The sequence below is a fragment of the Blennius ocellaris genome (genome assembly GCF_963422515.1).
Source record: "Blennius ocellaris genome assembly, chromosome: 1".
NCBI classification, from domain to species: Eukaryota; Metazoa; Chordata; class Actinopteri; order Blenniiformes; family Blenniidae; genus Blennius; species Blennius ocellaris.
The window spans coordinates 31,166,360-31,188,192 of record NC_137650.1 but is presented as its reverse complement, the minus strand read 5'-3'; the positions used below and the strand labels follow the sequence as shown (position 1 = coordinate 31,188,192).

General features: G+C 40.8%; 1 protein-coding gene across 1 annotated transcript in view; it reads left to right on the top strand.

The window, feature by feature from the left end:
* Window positions 1–1,643: 1,643 nt before the first annotated feature.
* The window catches only part of crtc3 (CREB regulated transcription coactivator 3), a gene marked incomplete at its 5' end in the record, with an annotated part of 37,580 nt that continues 17,390 nt past the window's right edge, over window positions 1,644–21,833 (top strand). Inside the window, 5 exons of the mRNA XM_080496969.1 lie at window positions 1,644–1,775; window positions 5,551–5,661; window positions 7,990–8,122; window positions 13,532–13,586; window positions 20,784–20,843. Coding sequence (XP_080353095.1) covers window positions 1,644–1,775; window positions 5,551–5,661; window positions 7,990–8,122; window positions 13,532–13,586; window positions 20,784–20,843 — 491 coding nt within the window. The remainder of the gene's footprint in view (window positions 1,776–5,550; window positions 5,662–7,989; window positions 8,123–13,531; window positions 13,587–20,783; window positions 20,844–21,833) is intronic.

The window sequence follows — 21,833 nt, the reverse complement described above, 5'->3', positions numbered from 1 at the left end:
ATCGGGCCAATCAAATGTATAGTGGAGCCATAGATGAGTTTGTATCCTTTGTGTAACACAATTTGTTATTTTGAAAATGACAGGTTGTATAAAATGTGAATACAGTAAACTTCAAACTATTCAAATCTTCTGAAAAGTTGGGAAGAATGTATTAATAAATTACCTCAAGTACAGAACACTTTACATAAGATGCCTACATCTGAAAAGAGTCAACATGAGAGCAATGGTACTGAAAAATACTGACTGAAATAATGAACACTGAAATAAAATGGATTTATGTAATTAAGTGATTTTAACATTGTATGAGATGGTACAAATCAAAAAGTACTTTTAAAATAAAATACTTGCATTTGGGTGGTGGGTGGAATATGTAAAATGCTTCTTTTAGGAAAAACATTTATTTTTGAATGGAAATGATCAGAATTAATATAATTGTTTGCCGAAATAGTGAAGAGTATTTGGAAGTAATCCCTGGTTAATGTGAGATTGTCGCCGCCCTGCTGGCCACCGGGCGGAACTGACGGCGTTTAACGAGGTAATGTTTTTCTCCGTTTGTATGATAACAACCCCGCGGATCCGAGTTGCTCCTCCGAGCTCCCGACAACCGAAGGCAGGCTAACAAAAACGAGCGTGAGGCGGATTTTTTCTCTAAAGACTTTTGTCCCGGCTGTGGAGAAGAAGAAGAAGAAGAAGAAGAATCAAGCCGCTGTTTGTTTATCTCCATGGAGTTTGCCTGAGATCTCCCTCCGCTGCTGTCCCTGGATTAACGCAGGACTCCCGACGCGCTGTCATCCAAATAACAACTTCACCCAGTCGTGGAAATCACTGAATGAATACCTGGAGGCTGTTTGTGAGCCGCTAACATTTGCTGGAGATCCAGTGGAGTCCACGCAGGGGCGGCGGACACTTGTTGAAACTCCCGATTTACCGAGCAGAAGTGAGGAGGTGTGGGGGGCGGGGGGGGACCTTTTACCCAACTGTTGGTGAGCTCCGCTAGCCACATCGAGCTAACCTATGCTCACAACTTTCCCCGACGACAGCGACACATATTCCGGCAGGAGTTGCTTTTAACGCGTGCGTGTTTGGATGGTGACGGGGGACGAGCGTCGGCGAGCTGAGAAAGTGTCCTAAAAGATTGTTGACATGGCTCTGACAGCAGCTTAGCCGAGTCGGCTAACGTCACGTTAGCGGCGACGGCTAACGTTATGTCAACGCTGGATTCAAACAAGTGGTCCGCTGGAAATGTGTCAATATGAAGTTATATCGCGCGTCTAACTCGTCGTAGGCGCAACGCCGTCAACCGCGAAAGTATACAAAGTTAACCTCCGAGCGCAGTTAACCCAAGTACAGATTTGTTTTGTCCTCTCGCTTGTTCATTAGGAGAGCAACTTTTTTTTTTTCCTCCTTTAATCAACGGGAGCTTTTCGTGTAGCTTAGCCGCGCTAGCTTCGAGCTCAGCTCCGTCACTGCAGCCGTTCGAGTTCACTGCACCGATAATGTGGTGCGAGAACTCTTGATGGGTTTGCAACCGTGGTTGCTGAGAGACTCTGGAAGATAGACTCCCAGTGCCGTTTTTTTTTCTCCCCTCCCCACCTCTTTATTGCCCTTGCTGAAGTTTGTTAAAAAAATCTGCGGCCCGCACAATGTCCGGCTCCCCGGGCACCGGTGGCTCCAACCCCAGGAAGTTCAGCGAGAAGATCGCGCTGCACAACCAGAAGCAGGCAGAGGAGACGCGGGCCTTTGAACAGTTGATGACAGACCTCACCGTTTCAAGGGTAAAAGCACTTCATTTTCTCATCATTGTTAACAAGTTGTCCTTTTGTTTTTTTGTTTTTTTGTTTGTTTGTTTTTTTTTGTTTAAACTGCTGTCACCTGGGCGCGTGTTCCAAAGTTTGGAGCATACATGTCTGTCTGGAAGGAGATGTGTGGTGCTCAACCTGTACTTCTTGTTTCTCTTCTTGCAGTCATTCAGCTGTGGTAACGAGCTCTTATGTAATATGAAGCAGGACATGGCTCAGATGCAGATATTAAGCTGTCAAAACAGTGGAAGACTGGATGATGTGACAGACTTGGCTCCGAAGAGTGCAAGAGTTTACAGACATATACTTTTTTTTTTAAACGTTTTTTTTTCAATGCATTCGAGTGGAAACATTATTTTAATTTGTCTTCACATTTGCAGAACATTTCTGAGGTTGCTCTGCTTGTGCTGTCCCTAATGTACAAAGTCAGCAGAGCTGCAATCTCAGATCCTTTAAACATCAAATATCCCACCAAATATCAAATATCCCACCATTTGCACATTGCATCCTGTGTGATGTACAATTATGAACAAAGAACAAAACGGCTGAGAAGAATAATGAAAACATGACAAATGTATAAAGAAGAATGAAATGGAGATCTGTAGATGAATAACAGGATTCTGGGATTATTGCATCTCAGTCTTGGAGGAGGCAGAAGAGGAGGGAGGATGAGCTCCAGAGTCTGCTTTTCAGTCATATTATCAATTATTGCTCTCACATTTGACTCGGGTGATGCTTTCATCCTTTTTTCTCTTCAGATCTTCAGCTGTACGGGCTCGATTGTCATGATATATCTGAGTTATGCACCACACCAATAATACACATTTATAATTCATCAGTCTTTACATTCTCCCTATCAGTTTGTTTTAACCCCCTCCCCCCTTTTTATGGCACATCATTATTTTTCATCCTCACATTAACTCTGTGTTCATTATATTAACATTTGGAATATTTTAAACTGCAAAATGATTCAAAATAGACTTCTACAAGTGCATTATGGCACCCAACAAAACATTAGAATGCAGAAAAGCACAGAATCAGCTTGTGAAAAAATCCTGGATCAGAGTGTGTTATGACATGTTGTTACCGATTTGACTAATTAATCACTTTTCTATAATGACGGCACTTTCAATGGCTTCATAAATCATGAAAGACCTCTCAACAAGTGTAATAAGAAGGCACAGCTTCTTTTTTTTTCTCTACCCCCTAAAGACACGTTTACACGTACCAGGGCTTTTGCAAAAACATATTTCCCCCTACGTTTACAGAAAAATCTTCATTGACACTACCTGCATATACACAACCGCTTCAGAGCAACTATGAACAGCCAAGCCTGTAGGGGGCAGTGTAATGAGAAGCATGAAGCCATGATGGCCAATCAGAGTCCTGGGAAAAAAACACATCACAAATTATCTATTCCAGTTAAGATGCAAAAGGAGTTTTTCTAAATCGTCACTGTGGCTGGATTTTTCAGGAATTGTTGTTTGCGGCGACTTGTTGTTTTTATGTGTAAACGCAAGTCCCAAATACATTGAATTATCACAGTTTTTTAGCTTTTTTTAATGACCAGGTACATGTAAACATGGCCTAAGATTTCTGCGCAGTGTGCAGTTGTTCAAAAAGTCACTTTAATAAAATGAGTGTGTGGCAATTTTTTTTCTGGAATCAATATCCATCCATCTTTTATACCACCTTCATTCATTATTGTGGGAGCTGGAACTTATGCCATCTATCAATCACAAACACAGAGAGACAGGTTTTCTTTTTTTCTTTTTTGTCGTATTTGCATTTTACACACATTCTTTATTGGAATAGCTTTTCCCCTTCTATCAAAAACACGATACAGTAACCACTCAAAGCAATGAAAATAGTTTGTCTTGAGACCTTTTAGACCTTTGAGACCTTTTTTTTTCCCCCCCTCCACATTATTTCTCCACCATTGCTTCACAATGTGCTCTTTCTATGAGTGGGAGATTCCTGCATGGCCAGTCAAAGAGGATGTGGTTTTGAGGCGACACTGAATAAAGTTGGCCATAAGGTATGAACTGGCTCTGACCTCGGTGAGACATAAAAGCCCAGTCAGTGAGGCTGAATCTGGCCTGGGCAGAGGACACACTGCCAGCAAACATCTGGAATTAGAAGTAGCTGCTTTAATGTTTATACCGACGACCAGAGGACCTAATTTAAACCCCGAAGGGACTCTGAAGAAGTGTACATCGTTCCCCTTGTGCACAAATGGACTCCAGCGACATCCAGACTACTTTGACGTTGCTGCAGGGCGGTTGCATCTTTGTGAATGATAAATGACTGAAGTGTGCATGCTGGATGTTATGCAATAGCATCGCCAACATTCAAGCTGGAATATTTTATGTCTATATTTATAGATATCCTCATTGAAATGAATGAAAGTGTGCACAGTTGTTGCTTTGTTCAAGGCGTCAGGGTCATTTGTAAGGGCTTCTGCTTGCAGAAAGCAAGGACAGAATCATGGCGTTAAGACAGAAAAAGCAGCATTCACGCGTAAAAGAGATATTTGCAAATATCGCATTGATATTATAAACCTGTATGCAGTGGATTGTGGTGTAAAATACTCTCTCAGGAGGAAAAACCAGGGAGCTTTCAACAAGGACGGACCTTGCCAAAGCCAAATCAGGCCAGATTAACTGCACCCCACAACACGGTGGGGGTTGGCGTCACCCCCACTCCAAATGAGTTTAACCATGTTGTCTCATAATGAAGTCTCATATCTTCATATTCACCTTGTCGGTTCAGCAACAAGATTGTGTCGGGGGTGGGTGGGGGTAGTACTATCAAAACATACAGGCTGTGTTTTTTCTACTATGTAAAAAAAAAAGTGCAGAACTGCTGATTGGCCAAAGAAATAATAACACTAAAAAACTGTTATTTGGGGGAGAAAAAATGAATACCGACGTATTCAACTTGTGTTTGGCGTCCACGCAGCATCTGCGGATTCAAAGAGCATATCACATTGTCGAGGTTGGATCTAGTATTGGGTGTTTAATAAGCACATTTTTTTCCCAAAAAATTCAAGCTACATATTTATTAGTATTGCAAATTAATTTGTAAGTGTGATGTTTTTCCCCGTACAGGCTTGAGCCGACATGTTTTTGGTTCATTTAGTGTAAGAAACTGTTATTTTGTCGCTCTAACTGTTGCAAATTAATTTGGCTTCTGTATACAGGCCAAAGCTTCTGGTCAACTGAAGATACAAGTTGTTTTCATAAAAGTTGCTGGCAAAAAGAGTGTAATTACACACTGCCATCTGAATTATTTTATCACCACATCACTCCTTTGTATGCTTTCATTGATAGAGGCAAGTGTCCAAGTTATGTTTTGGGAGATTTAATGTTGCCCCAGTGACTTTTCTTGATCACATTGAAGGACTGGCTTGATAAATCTTACCTTTGCAGAACACACTGCCCACTGTTTTTAGAATCTTTGTATCTGTTGGCACATTGGTTTTTTTGGATACCAGGCTGCCTTTTCCAAGAATGTGTTCTCTGTGCCCCGTGAGCGTGAAATTTGCAAACATTTCTTCTCTTTGATCTGACTAATCACTTAATTTTCTTCCCTCCGTTCAATTTCAGAATACTGTTTAAAAGACAAAGTTCTTGTTTGTGCTAAATACAACTATAATTTCATACAACCATATATAGTAAAACTGTTTTCTATATACACATGGACTGCAAGTCCCAAATCCATAACCTTTATTCTTTGTCTTGATTGACAGGTGCAGTTTCAGAAGATCCAACAGCTCCGGTTGTCTCAGTCGCGGGCGCAGTACTACGGAGGCTCTCTGCCCAACGTCAATCAAATCGGCAACACAAGTACTGAATTTCAGGTGGGAACTAATGACAGTCAGAATATACAGCACCCACACAAACCACAAAATTAAAATGTATCAACACCTCTCTTATACAGTCATCACATTAAATATCACACACCGCTTACAAAATGGCCCAAGGCAGATCTTTCAATTTTCATTTAATACTCAGCCCATTTCTGTTCATTTCAATGACTGAATACATTTCGAAGAGGATTTTTCATAAATCAGAACAATGCTTTGTAGTCGATAGCTGAATGCAACTGGCATATATTTAACAAGGAACATTGATATATGCGTCAGACTTGCAAACAAAAAAACACAGGACACATTTCTGAAATTTTGAAAATAACACTTCAAATTGTTAATGATCTCAATGGCTCGAGCACTTCACGGGTTAAAGTCAAGGATAAAGCTGCACAAATGACTGTGTCACACATCCATTGACCTGTCGTGTGATGGCTGTGCAAGTACTTATTGGGTTGTAGTACCAATCTTTATTTTATGTATCTCTTTAGTGTTGAGAGAACATTTTGTCCTCTGTTCTGTTGATTGTGAGATAAACCCGCTGATTGTGTGAAGTGATATATCGGGAATGTTAAATTGAGCCTATGATTTCTCTATTGTGTTGCACCAAAGTTGAATCAAGTTGTTTAGCCTGAAAGTCCACTATATATATATATATATATATATATATAATTATTATTTTTTTTTAATTTCCCACAATTCAATTACTTGCTAATTACAATGTAATCATTTCACAGAGCTTTACAGTTTTATAAAATATAGAGGAACAACCCAACAATCTGAGCAAGAATACGCCAAAGTGTAAAGTGCAAAATAACTCCTTTTTAACAAGAAGAACCCGGCAGCAAACAGCAGCCTCAGAGGGTGTGACATCTGCTCCAACCGCCTGGAGTTAGGGAATAGTAAGGAGTGAAAAAAAAAAAAACAGGACACAAGTGAATAAACAACACACGACTCGAAGCCTGGGATTAAACGTAAAGACTATTCTGACCTCCTGAACTGGTTCTACCTGAGCGGAAAGTGATGACTGAAACCTCTGCCTCCCATTTTCACTCTGGGAGACATGGAAAACTTTTACTGAGCAGCAGTCTGAGCGTGAGGTGTTCTTCCCAAATGATATGGTACAGCACTTCGAAGATAAGATGGAGCCTGGTTGTTAAGAGCTTAGTATGTTAAATGAAGAATTTAAAGTTACTATTTTGGATCTGACAGGAAACCATTAAATGGAAACGCATATGGGGCAACTATAGTCTAGCCCTTTTTTTTTTTTTTTTTTTTTTTACATAGGAACTTGTGCTTCAGCACCTCATCTGCATTGCTGCAGCCGCCCTGTTTAAATGAAGCAGCTTTTGCTTTCGCTGTCTTAAGTTGATCTTGATGCATCTTCAAATCTCTCTCTGTTGCAAAATCTACTCGGATCCTTTAATTTGAGCCAAGCAGTGCTTGATGTGAAGCTCCGCGCGGATGTTTTCTTTCAAACTCTGCTTTCCTTGAGATTACAATCTGCCAAACTCAAGGTCTTGTTCTCATCTCTGGCTTTTTCCAAGGCTAATTGTGTTTGACCCCCATTTCTAACAAGCAGTTCAACTGCAAAACAGTGGGATGGACCTTCAGAAGTGCAAACAAGCTTCTCCTGAGAGTGTTAAATAATTCAATAACACTTTCTGCAGACTGGAAGAAAGCTGGAGTGAATACCAACGCAGTAGTCTTCAGCGCTGCTTCAAGCAGCCACTGCTTTTGTGCGATTTATCGGCAGTTCTCTGTCGCAACTGGGCTCTGTATTTGTGTCAGCTCCCCGAGGAGTTTGCAGCGTCCAGGTAAAGGTGCCCTTGTTAACCATAAGAATAGCCCTTTGAGGTGGAGCAGTCATTGCAACACTGTTCCGGTGGCTTGAATCAGAGACCTCTTTCATTTAAAGAGGCCTTTTAAATCAGTTATCAAGGGAGAACGTTCTACAATCTAATAGGCTTCTTCCTATATTCCACTTAATTCTTATCATATTGCAGCCCTACTTCTGTTACATTAGTATTGAGCAATCACTGTTAGAATATTGTGGTGGTACTAAAGTATTTGACTTTGCCGTTACATAATGGGAAAAGGCTCTTGTGTCTGTGGTGTTATTCAGTTCTACTTTAAGTTTGAGGAGTCGGCTTGATGACATGTGGCATCTGACATTGTTAATGATTGTATCAACGAAATGGTACAATTTAAGGAAGAAAAAAAAAAAAGTATCGGACTCCTGTTTCTTTTTGCCCGTCTTTGGTTAACTGCTGTGTTTCTTCTCTGATGTGAACGTTTCCTCCTCACCCCTTCTTACAGGGCGGTTTCCCTTCAGGGTTAGATTCAGTGAGAGGGACCCGCCACCACGGGCTGGTCGAGAGGGTCCACAGAGATCGCAGCCGCATCAACTCTCCGCACCGCCGACCCATCGACAAGCACGGACGGCAGATATCCTTTTTCCATGCTGGACCACCAACAGTAGGAGACCTGACAAACGAGTTTTCCATGTGGTGCAGATGCTTCCATGCTCGTAAAAGATGGAAGTGTGTTTTGTGGCTTCCAGGTGGTTGGTCTTTGGTGCATTTTATTTTTTTTCTTTTAAATGGCATTTGTGTTTATGGTTTCTGATGTGACGACACTAGTGTAGGCAGCTGTTTTGCAGCCTCGGGACAGAGTTAGTCATTATGTTAATTTGAAATGTGACGCGGAGGTAGTGTGCTTTACTCATGCCTAATGGACGTTGACAGTTGGGGATTCTCTGCATATTCTGAATGCAAACTGAGGTTGTGTGGATGTTTAGCCTTTCTGTGTTGAAGCCTGTGTGATTCTGAAATGGAGCTTGGATGGGTAGTTTTCCGAATGGTGATGACTGAGGAACAGATCAGTGAAAATAGTTTTATTTTATTAATGATTACATTTTCTGAACGTTGAAGACGATCTTTGTTTTTGCAACATTTTGCCTGCAAGTTTTATGGTCTTGTGAAATAATTCAGGCTTTCCGAGGCTTGATAAATCAGATTGTGTTATATAAAATGATCTCATTTGCAATGCACAGCTAATTATCATGAATGCTGTCAGTTGTCATCAGTTACATATGTGACGTTTGTTGTAATTCATCACAGCTCAGTCGGCTTGTCATAATGTAATTTAAGCAAAGACACAGAAATAATCAAAGACCAAAGCATCCCCCTGTGACTTGTAACCCTACAAAAAAAGTTAAAGAAAAAATCGGTTTGTCCAGGAGGCCTAAAAAAATGTAAATATAGGCTTGGTAAACATGATTTTGAATAAGCTCCTTATCAGACGAGACCTGATGGATTATTGAAAACACTCTGCTCCTGTGCTGTACATCCTCCCACTGCATCAAATACATGCATTAATTGGTAATTTTATTCAGATCTGTCTTAAATGTGTTTAAAAAAAGAAATCATTAAGGACTGTGAAGACACAAAGTGCATAACATAGATTTAGTGTTCTGATCTGGATTCACACTGAATATTTAGCATTTCCATTGAATGCCAGTTTGCCCACTGATCCATCAGTATGCCCCCAACTTAGGGCATTTTCACAAACTGATCTGTTTAGTTCTTATTGTCCTCGAGGCAGAGTTGATTCAGTGACCTGTCTCTATGGATTTGGATAGCTGGAGAGAAGTTTATCCTTTGTCCCAGCATCTGATGTCAGATCAGTGTACAGTTCTGGGAAAAGCAATCAAACCTGATGCATAAAGTGATGTTCTTCAGGTTGTAATGCATTTGAAGAGAATGTCCAAAATATTTCTGCTTGCTTCTTTTTTTTTATCGCCGGTTGAGCATCTCCTCATTGATCACGTTGTTTCTGCATGGTTACGTCTATTTCACATTTTGGCTGATCACTTAAATTTAAACGCAGTTCAGTCAGTTTGGCCAAGCAGTAGACACACTCCACTGTTTGAAGGAGTGTGTGATTGATCAAGGGTGATGCTCAATTATAAGGTATAGGTTCATACTCCCTGTAACGTAGAGCACAGTATCGTCTACCCTCTATACACCCTGGGCGAACGCGCCCTCTCTCGAAGTCTGCTCTTGTTGGTGTCAAAACAGAAGCAGTTGTTCCATCTGCTTCTGGGTGGATGCTGTCAGTCCAACACACGTGCAGGTTATTACATTCATCTGTTCAGCACGAGTCCACTTCGTCGCCAAAAGTTCACCGCTGAGAGATAGTTGGTGTTGTTCTGGCCAAAGTAGGGCAGTCAACAGGTTTTCATATCGAGAGGATCTCCTCTGCTGAATGTGACCTAAAGAAACATGGTCGATTGTTAGTTTGTGTCTGCCTGTTTTGTCAAGATCAGCAATTTGTTATGAGCCAGTAACTCACGGCTGTGGCATTTCCCATTAGTTTGTTCACATATTCAAGCCCATGTGGGACTTTCCCTGTTTTGGCTTTTGTTTCGCAATAGGTATCCAAACAGACTGCTGTGCATAGTGTTATGACAAAACTAAAAATTTGTGTGGTTTTTTTTGCTTATTATTTTGAAAGACCGTTTTCCATTTTAAAACACAATAGGGTGTTTTTTTTTTTTTTTTAAATGAACGCATTGTCAAGAAAGTGGGTCAGAGTGAGAGGACCTGGAGTGATCTAATTCCAATTAGTAAAATGCCACATAAAATGTCAACGATAAGGAGTTTGTATTAAGAAATACCCTTATTGCAGTTGCGGATAAAGATCAGGAGGTGGTTATAGGTGCCACAGTTGACATGCTCTGAAATAATCATTGACACACTGACAAAGGCCTTCTAAGTGTGCCGATTGTTTAAAATCACGCACTATTGTGGCTAATCCCTGATAAAATCCACACGCACAAATAAGATTGACACATACAGGAAGGAGCCATTATTTTTCTAGTAGGAAATTAAATTAAAGGTAATACCCTGAACTCTCAGCCCTAATGTCTTGCTTATTTTCTTTTGTATTGAAGTGTAATTTGGGTTTAGCCTGTTGGTGAGGACGCACACTCTGACTAGAGAATATCAGACTGGGGCTTGAGACTTTCTTACATCATGTTGGATGTTTTTGCATTGATTCCACAGTCCTTATACACATATATCACGCCCATTTGAATAATTAAATACAAAAACAAAAAGTACCTCACAAAGCACAATAAATGGCTGTGATAGTGCTGGTGCAGTCACAAGGGACTTTGACGCAATAGTTACTATAAATGGTTTTGGGGGAAAGAAAACCTTGAGCCTCCACAGAGCCCTGGATGGTCTTGTTCCAGGGCCTGGTCGAGCCATCGATTTCTTCACTCGCAAATTGTCTGTATTTATATAGATTTTTTGCAAAGATTGGTGTGAACATTTAGCTTTGGTCAGCAGGTTTCCACGAAAGTCGCTTAAAGAGCAGGATATGATTTAGTTTGATTAATCTTTCATCACATGCAGACGCCAGTTTAAATGATAACTTTGTTTCTTCTACTTATCATTTCTCTGGTTTAAAAAATTTCTTTTCCACTTCTAAGGAGCTTAATGCTTTCATTTACGGCTCATTATAACACAGTTATAAAAAATTCTTTCATGTAATCTTGACTATTCTGTCAGGACTCTGGGTGGACGTTTGATTTTCTGGCTTTGAAGAAGAGCCTCTCCTCAATCTGGCAGCTGTGAATAAGACCATCACCTACCAGGAAGAGAGGCGGAATGACAGGTTGATGGCAGGGAGCAGTCAAACCTCTCCAAAAAGGAAAATGTGGTTCGTGACTTCAGTTGACCCATGTTTGTGCTCGATTTTGAAAATGGAAATGTGGTTTGGGGCTGTGACGCGGCTAAAGAAATAAAGGTTTTGTTTTGAGCTATTCTTGCATTTTACCGCCACTGATCGTGGAGAACGGCAGGAATGGCTGCACACTCATTCTTTTTTTTAGGCTGCATACCAGACACACGACACAAATGTGTCATCTACGGTTTTACGTTGTGACTTCAACATTGTAGTTGTTGGAAGGTGTTAATCCAGTTTGACAGGATTGCACCCTCTCTTTTGTTGTAGAGAAACCACAACAGTGTCCTGTCTACTGTGTTGTGTTTGTGTATGTTTGAAAAGAGGCTTATCCCGTATTTTGTGAGAAGGATGATGAGTGACAACAAACCTTCAGTCTCTGTATCGGTCCCACTATTGATGATATTCCCAAAGGCCTAAACAGTTGCTTTCTGGAGCAGTGATTGTTTCTCTTTTTTCCTCTAATATAAAAAAAACAAGTGTTTTTTTTTTTTTGTGTCCTTAAATCTTGTATTTTTTGAAAGTGTGTTTGTTTACCTTTTTAAATGCTGTCATATTTGTAAGTAAGGTGCATTTGTGGGATGAGCAGCATAACTGAGTATGTGGGTTGCCTCCATGGCACATTTTCTTATTTAATATTTTATTACTATTATTCGATCAAGCCAAATAGCCTATTTTGATGTGGACTGTTTTTTGGATGATAAGATACAGTTGCCGTATACCAGTTTTGTTATTCAAGAGAACTGGAGCTTCAGTAGCATGTGGAAGGATCATATATAAGAGAAATGAACAGGTTTCCAAGAATATATCATTTATTGCCAAAAAACTATTGAAATGAAGAAATATTCTACTGAACACAAAAATCAAATTTTGTTTTTTTGGTTTTTTTTTTGGGTGCTATGGTTTATGTTTTTAACCTTAAATGTCCATGAGCAATTGGTGGTACAGTGAAGAGTGTCAAAGTTGTTTTGTTCACTCTCACTGCGTGTTTCGGTTCTTTTCAAATAAAATACAATCTTTTTGTTTGGCCTTGATTTTACGAAGTGCTCTTGTAGTGACTGCGATAAGGTTTTGTCACAATTTATCAAATAACAGAGTCAGAATTGAGGCTTCACCGAATTTGTTTCACTTTAGTGGCTTTTTTTTTTTCTCCGCCTTTGGCGTTTTTGTTTCACAAATGTGTACGTATAACAAATATTTTGCATATGAAATTTGCAAAGTTGTTTTTTTTTTTTTTTTTTTTACATACGTCCATGAACACGTGATAAACAACAGCAAAGAGCCTGTTGATCATCTGTATTTCCGCCTTGTTAGATGAGATTCAAACATCCTTGAAGGGTGTCCAAGAGTTTCACAGTCATCCCTTCAGTGTTTGGAGAAACGGCTGTGCTGAAGCTTCCTCTCGTGTACAAAGCGGAGGAGTTCATTGTTTTACAAAATGGAATATTCCCTTCTGTTTTGTTTTTTTTCCCTTGCCACTTGGATAAAGAGGACATGGTGATTGTTAAAACGGTGTGTTTACATCTGCTGGTGTTCGTATTGTTTGTTTATCAATTGGTCGCTCATTTTTGGAGGATATGAGTATTCAGATAAGTGTTGCAAAGCTGGTACCGAGTGAGGGGGATTGTTCTTAACTGTGCATCAAACAATTTGTCCTGAACATCTTTTATACCACACAGTGCAGTTGCAATGTATGAATGTTGAGGAGTGGCTGAGGTGGAGCTCCATGTTCTGTACAAGACACTTTTGTTTTGTTGTTGTTTTTTGTTTTACTTTACTCGACTGTGCCCCAGATTTCCTGACCCCTGGAAGACCAGGCCCCGTTGCCGAGATCGTTGTGAAGAAATAAGCTTGTGTTTTTCTCTAACAATCTTTTAATTCAGAATTCCTCACAAATTTCCAGATGTGAAATGTTCTCTTGAAAGCGGTTTACATTTTCAATGAAATTCTTTTTTTTTTTTGTTTTAACTGCAGATATTTAAAAGCTTGCGGATTAATCGGATTGAAAATATATTTGTGTCTTTGCTTTGCTGTTCTTGAATTGAATGATATCACAGTAATGCTTCTCTGTTTGTGACAAAGCTTTCCCTAACAACCACTCACATAGATAGCTCTCCCTATGGAGCCGTGTACCTTTCCCCACCTCCGGACAACTGGAGAAGGTGAGTAGCGCCTCTGTTAAGCTGCTGAAAGAATGTTTATTTTCCTGTCCACTTCCTGTAATGACATTATTTTACAACAGGAACTGTTTCCTCTTGCTCAGGGGCTTCCTGTACGGAATTGTTTTGCTTCTGCTAATCATTTCTTTTTTTGAAATGCAGATGCCAATCGTCTCTCTCTCTTTCTCGAATGTCCTGGGTGACAGTAGAAGCAGGCTAATGAGAGCCTGTCTTGATTGTTCAATTGTTTTCATGTGGGAGAAAGTTGTGTCCTCCCCAGAGGGATACATCGAACTAAAGGTGTTTGACAGATAGCCTTTTCTTTTAAAGGTCATGCCCTACAGTGGTCATCCCACTGTTTAGGGATTTAATGTTGCCATTGCCCTGTGGTGGAGAATCCGCCACTTACCTGAAATTCAATCTCGGTGTAAACTAGTTGCTCTCGATGCGAGTTACAAGGTAGCGTTTTTTTCTCTTCTGCTTGTGCCTGCATCGAGAAGCCAGTCTGCTGTTGGTTGGCGGCTTTTCCCCAGTGTTTACAGAAGAGTGAATTATAGGCCTGTGATAAAACGGCTCAACCAGGCTCCTCCCCACTCACTCTCCTCAGTCTTGCTCTGACTCCACGCTTGTGTTTTGTGTGCTTTCTTGGCGGGCTGCCAATCTCCCTGCCTCGTCTTCTTCCACAGCGCTGACACACACACACACACACACACACACACACAGCACTGAGCTTGTTTGCACGGTAGAAATGAATGAGGCCCACGCCCTCTCGTCATTGTTGACGGCGTCGGAACAGGTTGGCTGACAAACGTCCCCTCAGCAGCCAGACGTCAGTGTTCTTGGAGCGGGTGTGTTTCTCGCTGAGCCATGTGGCACCATGAAAGCACCGTGAGCAGACTCTCACGTTTAATTTGAGGAGCAGTACTTTGTTCCCCTGTTGTGACTCCCTACGAATGACTGATGCCCAACTCATCCAGCATGACAGTCTGTCTCTGCTTCATTCCGCTCTCCTCGGATTGTATTTCTCCTTCACTATGTTAATGCTTGGCTTAATCTCTGTCAAGTCTATGCAGGCCAAATCTAAACCATCTTGCTTCAACCTGCAGCAGATTGTAGCCATACTGTGCAACAGGAATAAACTCCCCCCCCCCCCCCCTCAGGAGTGGATCTGGCCCATACTGTCACATGCAGAGATACACATATTAGTTGATTTTGTAAGCACAAATGAATGGTAAGAATAGAAAAACATGGAGACCGCTCAGATCCATATGATTCTTGTCCACTCAATGAACTTTGGCATTAAAAAAAAAATGCATTTGCCTTACAAAGGAGATCATTTAGTTTGGTTCGTGGTGTTTTCTTTATTCGTTTTCAAATATATTATGCATGTTGGTGGATGGTTTACATGAGATTAGACCCTGAAGAAATGAGGCATTGGAAAGTTCCCAATTTGGTAAACAAGCAGCGTTAGTAGTGTGTGGGAGAATCACATACAGCCACATAACGAGTGACACCACCTCCTCATGCTGCCTGCTCGCACTCTGCTGTAGGATAGCATCCTATTCTACAGCTGGATTTGTCCCGAGTCACAACACGCTTGTGTTGGTCAGTCTGGCATAAATGGCTCACCTCAGCCGATCCCACAAGTGTTCAATGAAGTTGAGGACAGGACTGCTGGCAGGCAAGCTCATCCTTTCTATCCTCCCCGTGGAAACCGTCTCTGCTGGAGAGTAGAGCTCTTTTCCAGACGAAAATCCTCATCTCAGCATCTTCATTTTTTTTAATTATCAGCAAGAAACCCTGAAGCTCAAAATAAGTCATTTGCATAAGTGGCGTAAGAAGAAAGAAATTCACAAAATTGGCACTGGCACATACTCATGTCTGCAGCTCATCCCTCAAATGCATGTTCCTGACAAATGTCGCTCTAAAAATGCAGGTATAAACTACCAAATATACATTTCCTCACTGTTTCTCTGAGGTTAGAACATCCAACTGCACACATTGATGTAAGCCTCACACACCACGCTATATAGAAAGATGTAGCCCACTCACCATTATCAAGCGGATGTTTCCACTGCTGCCTGGTAATTTCCTAAATTGGGTCAGGGCTATTGTCATTACAACAACACGGTTTTGCAAGAGTATCCTTGTCTTGTAAGCCTCATGTTTGGGTACATCGAATGAATTGCTCTTAAGGTTGCTTTTGCACTATCAGTGTTGTGGTTTTAGTTTCAACCTGCAGATGGAACTTGTAACTCATAAGGACATAATACTGTTGGGGGGGGGGGGGGGGGGGGATTTTTGCGGGCTGACATGTTGCCGGAGTTGATTCTTTAAGTTGACGCAATGTTAAAGAACATTTGTGTTGTATTTCTCAAAATTGTCTATTGGTAATATACTTTACCTTATTCAAAAAGTGGACAAAGGGCTAAAGTTAACCATCTCTGGAAAAGGTTTTAGGCTCTCGTGTTGCTGCAGTGAGAATCAGATTCCCTGCTTGTCCGTCTCAGGGGAGAGTGGGGCGGTAAGTGTTTACAACGCCAGCTACATCTGCACTGCATTATCGTTAGTCAGTCGAGGAGACCAGCCACAGAGCTCTTTAACTGTTTCATTGCTTTCACTATCACAACAGTGTCCTCAGCTCCCTGCCTACACCCAGCCTCTCCAGCACTTACGAGTGGCAGAGAGCAAACATCTGTCAGCTTGCCTCCACCAACCAAAGAGGACAGAGAAGAGAGCAGCAATTTTTATGAGTCATTTTGTATGAGATGTTTAAGACAGTTTTGAGATAAAAAAAAAAAAAAAAAACTGCCATAAGATACCATCAGCGTATATCATCATCATTGGATTATTTCAAGTCAAATTCACACATCGGGTGTTGTAAAGGACCATTTCTTCCAACAAGAAGTCATCCAGGAGATGGTATAGCCTCTATTGAGCCCTGAGTCGCGCCGAAATAATACAAAGGGAGATAAGATGTCGTCAATTCACTGATGAATTCTTGTAAATTCTTCTTGATGTCCATGACAGTTAAACAGAAAACGACATGCACGTCTAATTCACTGTACTCTTTCGGAGCATACATCTGTTTGTATTAAGATGATTGGTTTGGAGTTTTCCTGGCTGGATTACAACACCCCTTTGAGGCACTGGGCCAGTACTAAGGGCCTGCTAGGCATGACAGAAATGCAGGGGAACAGAGCTGTTCACATAGCCTTTAACCGCTCTGTGACCAGAAGTCTTGCCAACAGATTTTATCATCTCTCTGGATTCTTAGAAACTTCTTTTTTAATGTACAAAAAGATGTGATTACCCAACTTTGTCGATCCGTGGTGAGTCAGGCCATGATTTTTGATATCCTCCATCTGACCTTAAAAGTTAACACAAGTATGTTTGCATACAAGGGATGTCGGTACTGTCAGTGTCTTCTGGTGACTGGTACCCTCTGAAAGAGAACTGGGGGTTTTTGAGGGGTCCAGAGATATCAGACCGGAGTCCAGCTCTGCATCTTTTTAGAGACCATCTGCTTCAGGGTCAGACCCTCAGTCCAGTCCCACGCCCTTCTTCTTTCCCAATCGCCCATCTTTGGCCTGCTGTTCCTGTACCCGTCTCTCTTGGGATGAAATCTCAGACCCTGGGACTCCCTGGAGGCTGCATTGGGGAACGGATTTCCAGAGGGGAGATCTAAATTTTTTCCAACGCTGTCCCTTCGGGAGGACTTTCATCCTCTATCTAGGTGGCCTAATTGCTGCTTTCATATTAAAGAGCCTGCATTTCTGTTTTGCAGCCTTGAACAGCGTGATCAACATCATAAAAACAGTCACTGCTCCTTTAACGAAATACATATGCTCTTGCTCATAGATGGCCACTCCTGGATAAAATTAGACTACTTTAACAATCAATTTCAACATGTTGATCTCATGGCTGTTACAAGCAGAAATTAATTCCTTGTGCCATTGTGTGAGAGTTGTATTTGTTGCATGTTGGGTGGAGTGCCACAACTAATCTGCATTCCATGCATGGGGCAGTGCTGACCTACCAGCCATGGAGCCGGATTTGGGATCAGAAATTCACAGGTTCCATCCCCACAGCGAACAGGTCACCGCTGTGAGACCCTGAGCCAGACCTCTGACCCCCATCAACTCACCTCATACTAGAAATAAAAATGAATTTTTTCCAAGAGATTAGCAAAGTATGATAAAAAATTAAAAAAGAAAATTCAACGTTGTATGTCTAAATATAGACACTGTGGTAACAAGTGCTGTTCATCCTTGTAATATGACACATGGAAGCGTGTTTTTGTTTGTTGGTTCACTGCTCATCAAATATCTAATAACATGGAAGAACATCAGCAAAATAGGGATGGATCCCAGTAATGTCAAGGAAGACTCAAACTTTAGCTTGTGAAGGCCGGAAAATAACAGCATCTTGCATGTTATGATTAATTGCAGCATTTCTGTTCTTCTGCCTCTAAGCTTTAGTTTATTTACGAGGTATTTTCTGCAGGTTGTTTAAGTTCCACAATCATGCACAGAACTCTACAGGAAAACTTGGTGACTGGTTCAAATATGGTAGCATAAACACACTATAAAACTACTGCTGCTTGGTTCTCTTCATTAAACTACCTTTATGGTGTTTAGTCTCTGACGGTTCCAGTTCACAGGTATTGAAGTCCACACTTATCGGCATTCATTTTACAATGTGATCAATCAGGCTGTGTAGTAATGGCCACAAATCCACAGTATTTGACCAGGCAGTAGGTTTACCAGGGAGTAGCCTTTTTGCTGTGAGGTGGCAGTGCTAACAACCACTCCACCCTCGCATATTTTTATGTTTAATCAGTGTGCCATTCTAGAGAGATGCAGTACGTCATTTTCCTATGACGGAGTGCTCTATTTAAAGAAAGCACGCTTAAAACTTCAATCGTCATTGTTGTGTACCTGATGTGTAATTTAAGGCAACAGGATGCGTATAAAAACGGAGGGAGTGGACGGAAGGTGTGCTCAATACAAATCTACATCCTATTTTTGACCCAGGGGGACTAAAGGGTTAATCTGGCCCTGTTGTCCCACATTCCTATCTGATTACCAGGCTAATTGTACAGACCTGTGAATGCCAAAACCATCTCTTAAAGTTTTACTTTTGCCTGAAGTTGTTGGAATCAGCAAGGGCCTTCAGTCTGGCATGTTTTTTTATATATTTTTTTTTTTAAAGATGTCTTCTCTATCACACCTGATTCAAATGACTGGCTCCTCAGCTCGCAGACCACAAGGGAGAAATGCTGGTTGTGATGATGCAGTCGAGCTCGGTATCTAGTTTACAGCATGCTTGATTGCAAGACGTTGGTCTTTTCTGACGTAACTCCCATTCTAGAGATGCTGATCCTTTCCCATGTTTTAACAGTTTATCGCAAGCAAAGTTTTAAACTTTCCACAAAAGTAATTGGTCATTTCTGTTATTTGTTTTGCTTTTTGAATAGTATTTGTGTTTCATGTTTTTCTGCGGTTGACCCGTTCAATGTCGTTTGGCAGATTGGATGATGAAAGTCTAAAGGGCATTTTTGACAGTTGATAAACAAGCCCTGTAGCTTGTGGAAGAATCACATACAACCGTAACGGTGTCGCAGAACATCCTCATGCTGCTCAGCTTATAAGCCTGCTCACAAACTGCTGTGGGCTGGCACACGCCATTCCACAGCCACCATTTCTCCAGAGTGAGCCAACTTGGATGTTTTGGTAACCCTGGCTCACACAGCCCTCCCAAGATGATCCCACAAGAGTTTAATAGAGTTGACTTCAGGATTGTTTGTCAGGTTGTGAAGTAGCAGAAGCTCAGTAGCAGAACAAGCTCTGGTCTTGGCTGAGGAGATTTCCAAGTTTTCTATAAACACAATTTGCATAAACAGCTCTGCTGTTAATCTCAAATAATGAATTAAAAAAATCTCTCTCTGTCTCTCTCCCTCCCTCTCTCTGTCTCTGTCTCTGTCTCTCTCTCTCTCTCTTTATTTATATAGATAGATAGATAGATTTATATATAGAGAGATTTTTTTTATTCATTATTTGAATTTTATATATATATATCTATATATCAAACGCATTTCCTTATTTTTTTGTTCTATGCTTCATTTGGATTCGAGGGATCCAGTTGTTTCATAATTTTGAGTTCCACATTTTGTCCCTTTAAGCTTTGAAAAGGTGTGCTTAAATTTTTATAACCAAATGGATTTGTCAGCCACTTTAAAATATGCTTTTGTCACAAACTTCTTTTTTTTTTTTTTTGATCTTATCAGCTGGAAATTTAAAGTTAAAATGTTTCCAAGCCAGCATTGACACCATTTCTGACACATGTATCGTTGCTGTATATGTGTTGCCCTGTTAGTTTTAACACAGCCAAAAGACATGTAAACCAAAGAAAGAAATGTAACCCAAAGAAATGAAATCTAATGAACCAAATTAGAATAAGAATGCATAATCATTTGTGTCTTTCATTCATTGAAGACACTTGGATATCAATCACTCCAGGAGCATCAAGATACTCCGGCTCTTATAAAGTCCATTTCAGTTCTTTGTTAGACCTTTTGTATTTTTAAATAAAGACTGGTTGCAGTAGTTAGAAATGAGTGTCTTCTCTCTGCTTTTAGCATTGTAACAAGTCAAGACCCCTTCTTACAGAATACCTCAGAAAAGTCCACTTAGTCACCGTTTCCATTCCCCGGTTTCAGACTTTGACAATGAGTCTTCACATGGACTTGTTTACGCTCTTTCTCTGTGTGGCCAGCCACTACTCTGAAAGCTGGTTGTGTTGCACCACTTTGTGTGTGTGTGTGTGTGTGTGTGTGTGTGTGTGTGTGTGTGTGTGTGTGTGTGTGTGTGTGTGTGTGTGTGTGTGTGTGTGTGTGTGTGTGTGTGTGTGACAGTACAGGATTATAATCTGGGCTTGTCATTCTTTTCAATTACATTTTTTTCCTTGCGTCTGTACTACAACTTTCTAAATGAACTTTAACTAAATGAATGGGTCTTATACTGTATCTCAGTATTTTACCAGGGATTCTTCCTTCCTCAGCAGCTTCAAAAGAAATATGTATTATGCTTAGTTGAATTTGTGTCGCCTTGTCTCAAAATTCCGGGCAGGAACTCAGGGGGACTCTGCTTTCACCCACTAAACTTGTCTGTCATGGTTTTCCTCTTTCTGTCTTTGAAGGGAACAGCCATGGACTGAGGAAAAACGGCCTGGGTTTAGATTAATATCACAACTCAACAGGTGACCCTTGACCCCTCCCCCCCCCTCTGTCACTCTTCTTTGCCCTCAGCTTCTCTTTACCGCTTTATCCCTCGCTCACAGAGGCCAACAATTCAGTTCTTTGTCTGCTTCCAATCTCTCTTGGCCACATAACATCCTGGATTCTATCCTTTGTAAATCTCTGCCTGATTTGTAACATCTCAATAATCCTCTCCTTTCTTCCTTTGAAGCACTGCGATAGATGGCCGCAAAGTCTCAACCACAGACTGTTATGCTCTATTTTACTGATGCTTTCTTTTTCTTTTTGTACTTTTCCACTCACGTTTTTGGTATTTCTGAAATATTAATCAGTCGTTCCCCTTGCACTAACCCAACAGTAGGACTCCTGGCTCGTTTGCAGGCTAACATCAAGGCTCTTTATACACATCTTTCTTGCTCTCATCCTTCTGATAACCTTCTCAAAGTCCTGTATTGATATTGTTTTTGAAAAATGTTCTGTCTGGGTTTCTTTCTTCCCAAGTTTTCCAAAGTCACTGAATGTATTTGTAAACAGAATATCAGCATTGCTATGGCGTGAGCGGAGATTTATGTATCCCCAATACTCACAATTACTCCAGTACATAAAAGTTTGGGTTTGTTCAATGTTGAGAAAATCTTTTGACTTGTTTTGATTATAATGTTTTTTTAAATTCAAGAATATATCGCTGCATGAATTGACTATAAAATTACAACCTGGAATGAAATCCAGCAGGTTTAAAAGACTCAAAGTAGATCAAACGGAAATGCAATTGCAACACTTTTTTACAGTGCACTCGAAGGAAAACAGGAATGACGCATGAAAGAAGCCATTGAGGCTTAATGGAGCGCAGTAAAGAAAGCTCTCAGCTGAAGTGATATAGGACTCAGCGGTTTGTGTGGGTTGGCCTATGGATGTGTGTTTGAGAGCTCATTATAATTGAAAGCTGGCCATGTGTGAATTTACATCTTATATACACTCCAGGTTATGGCTAC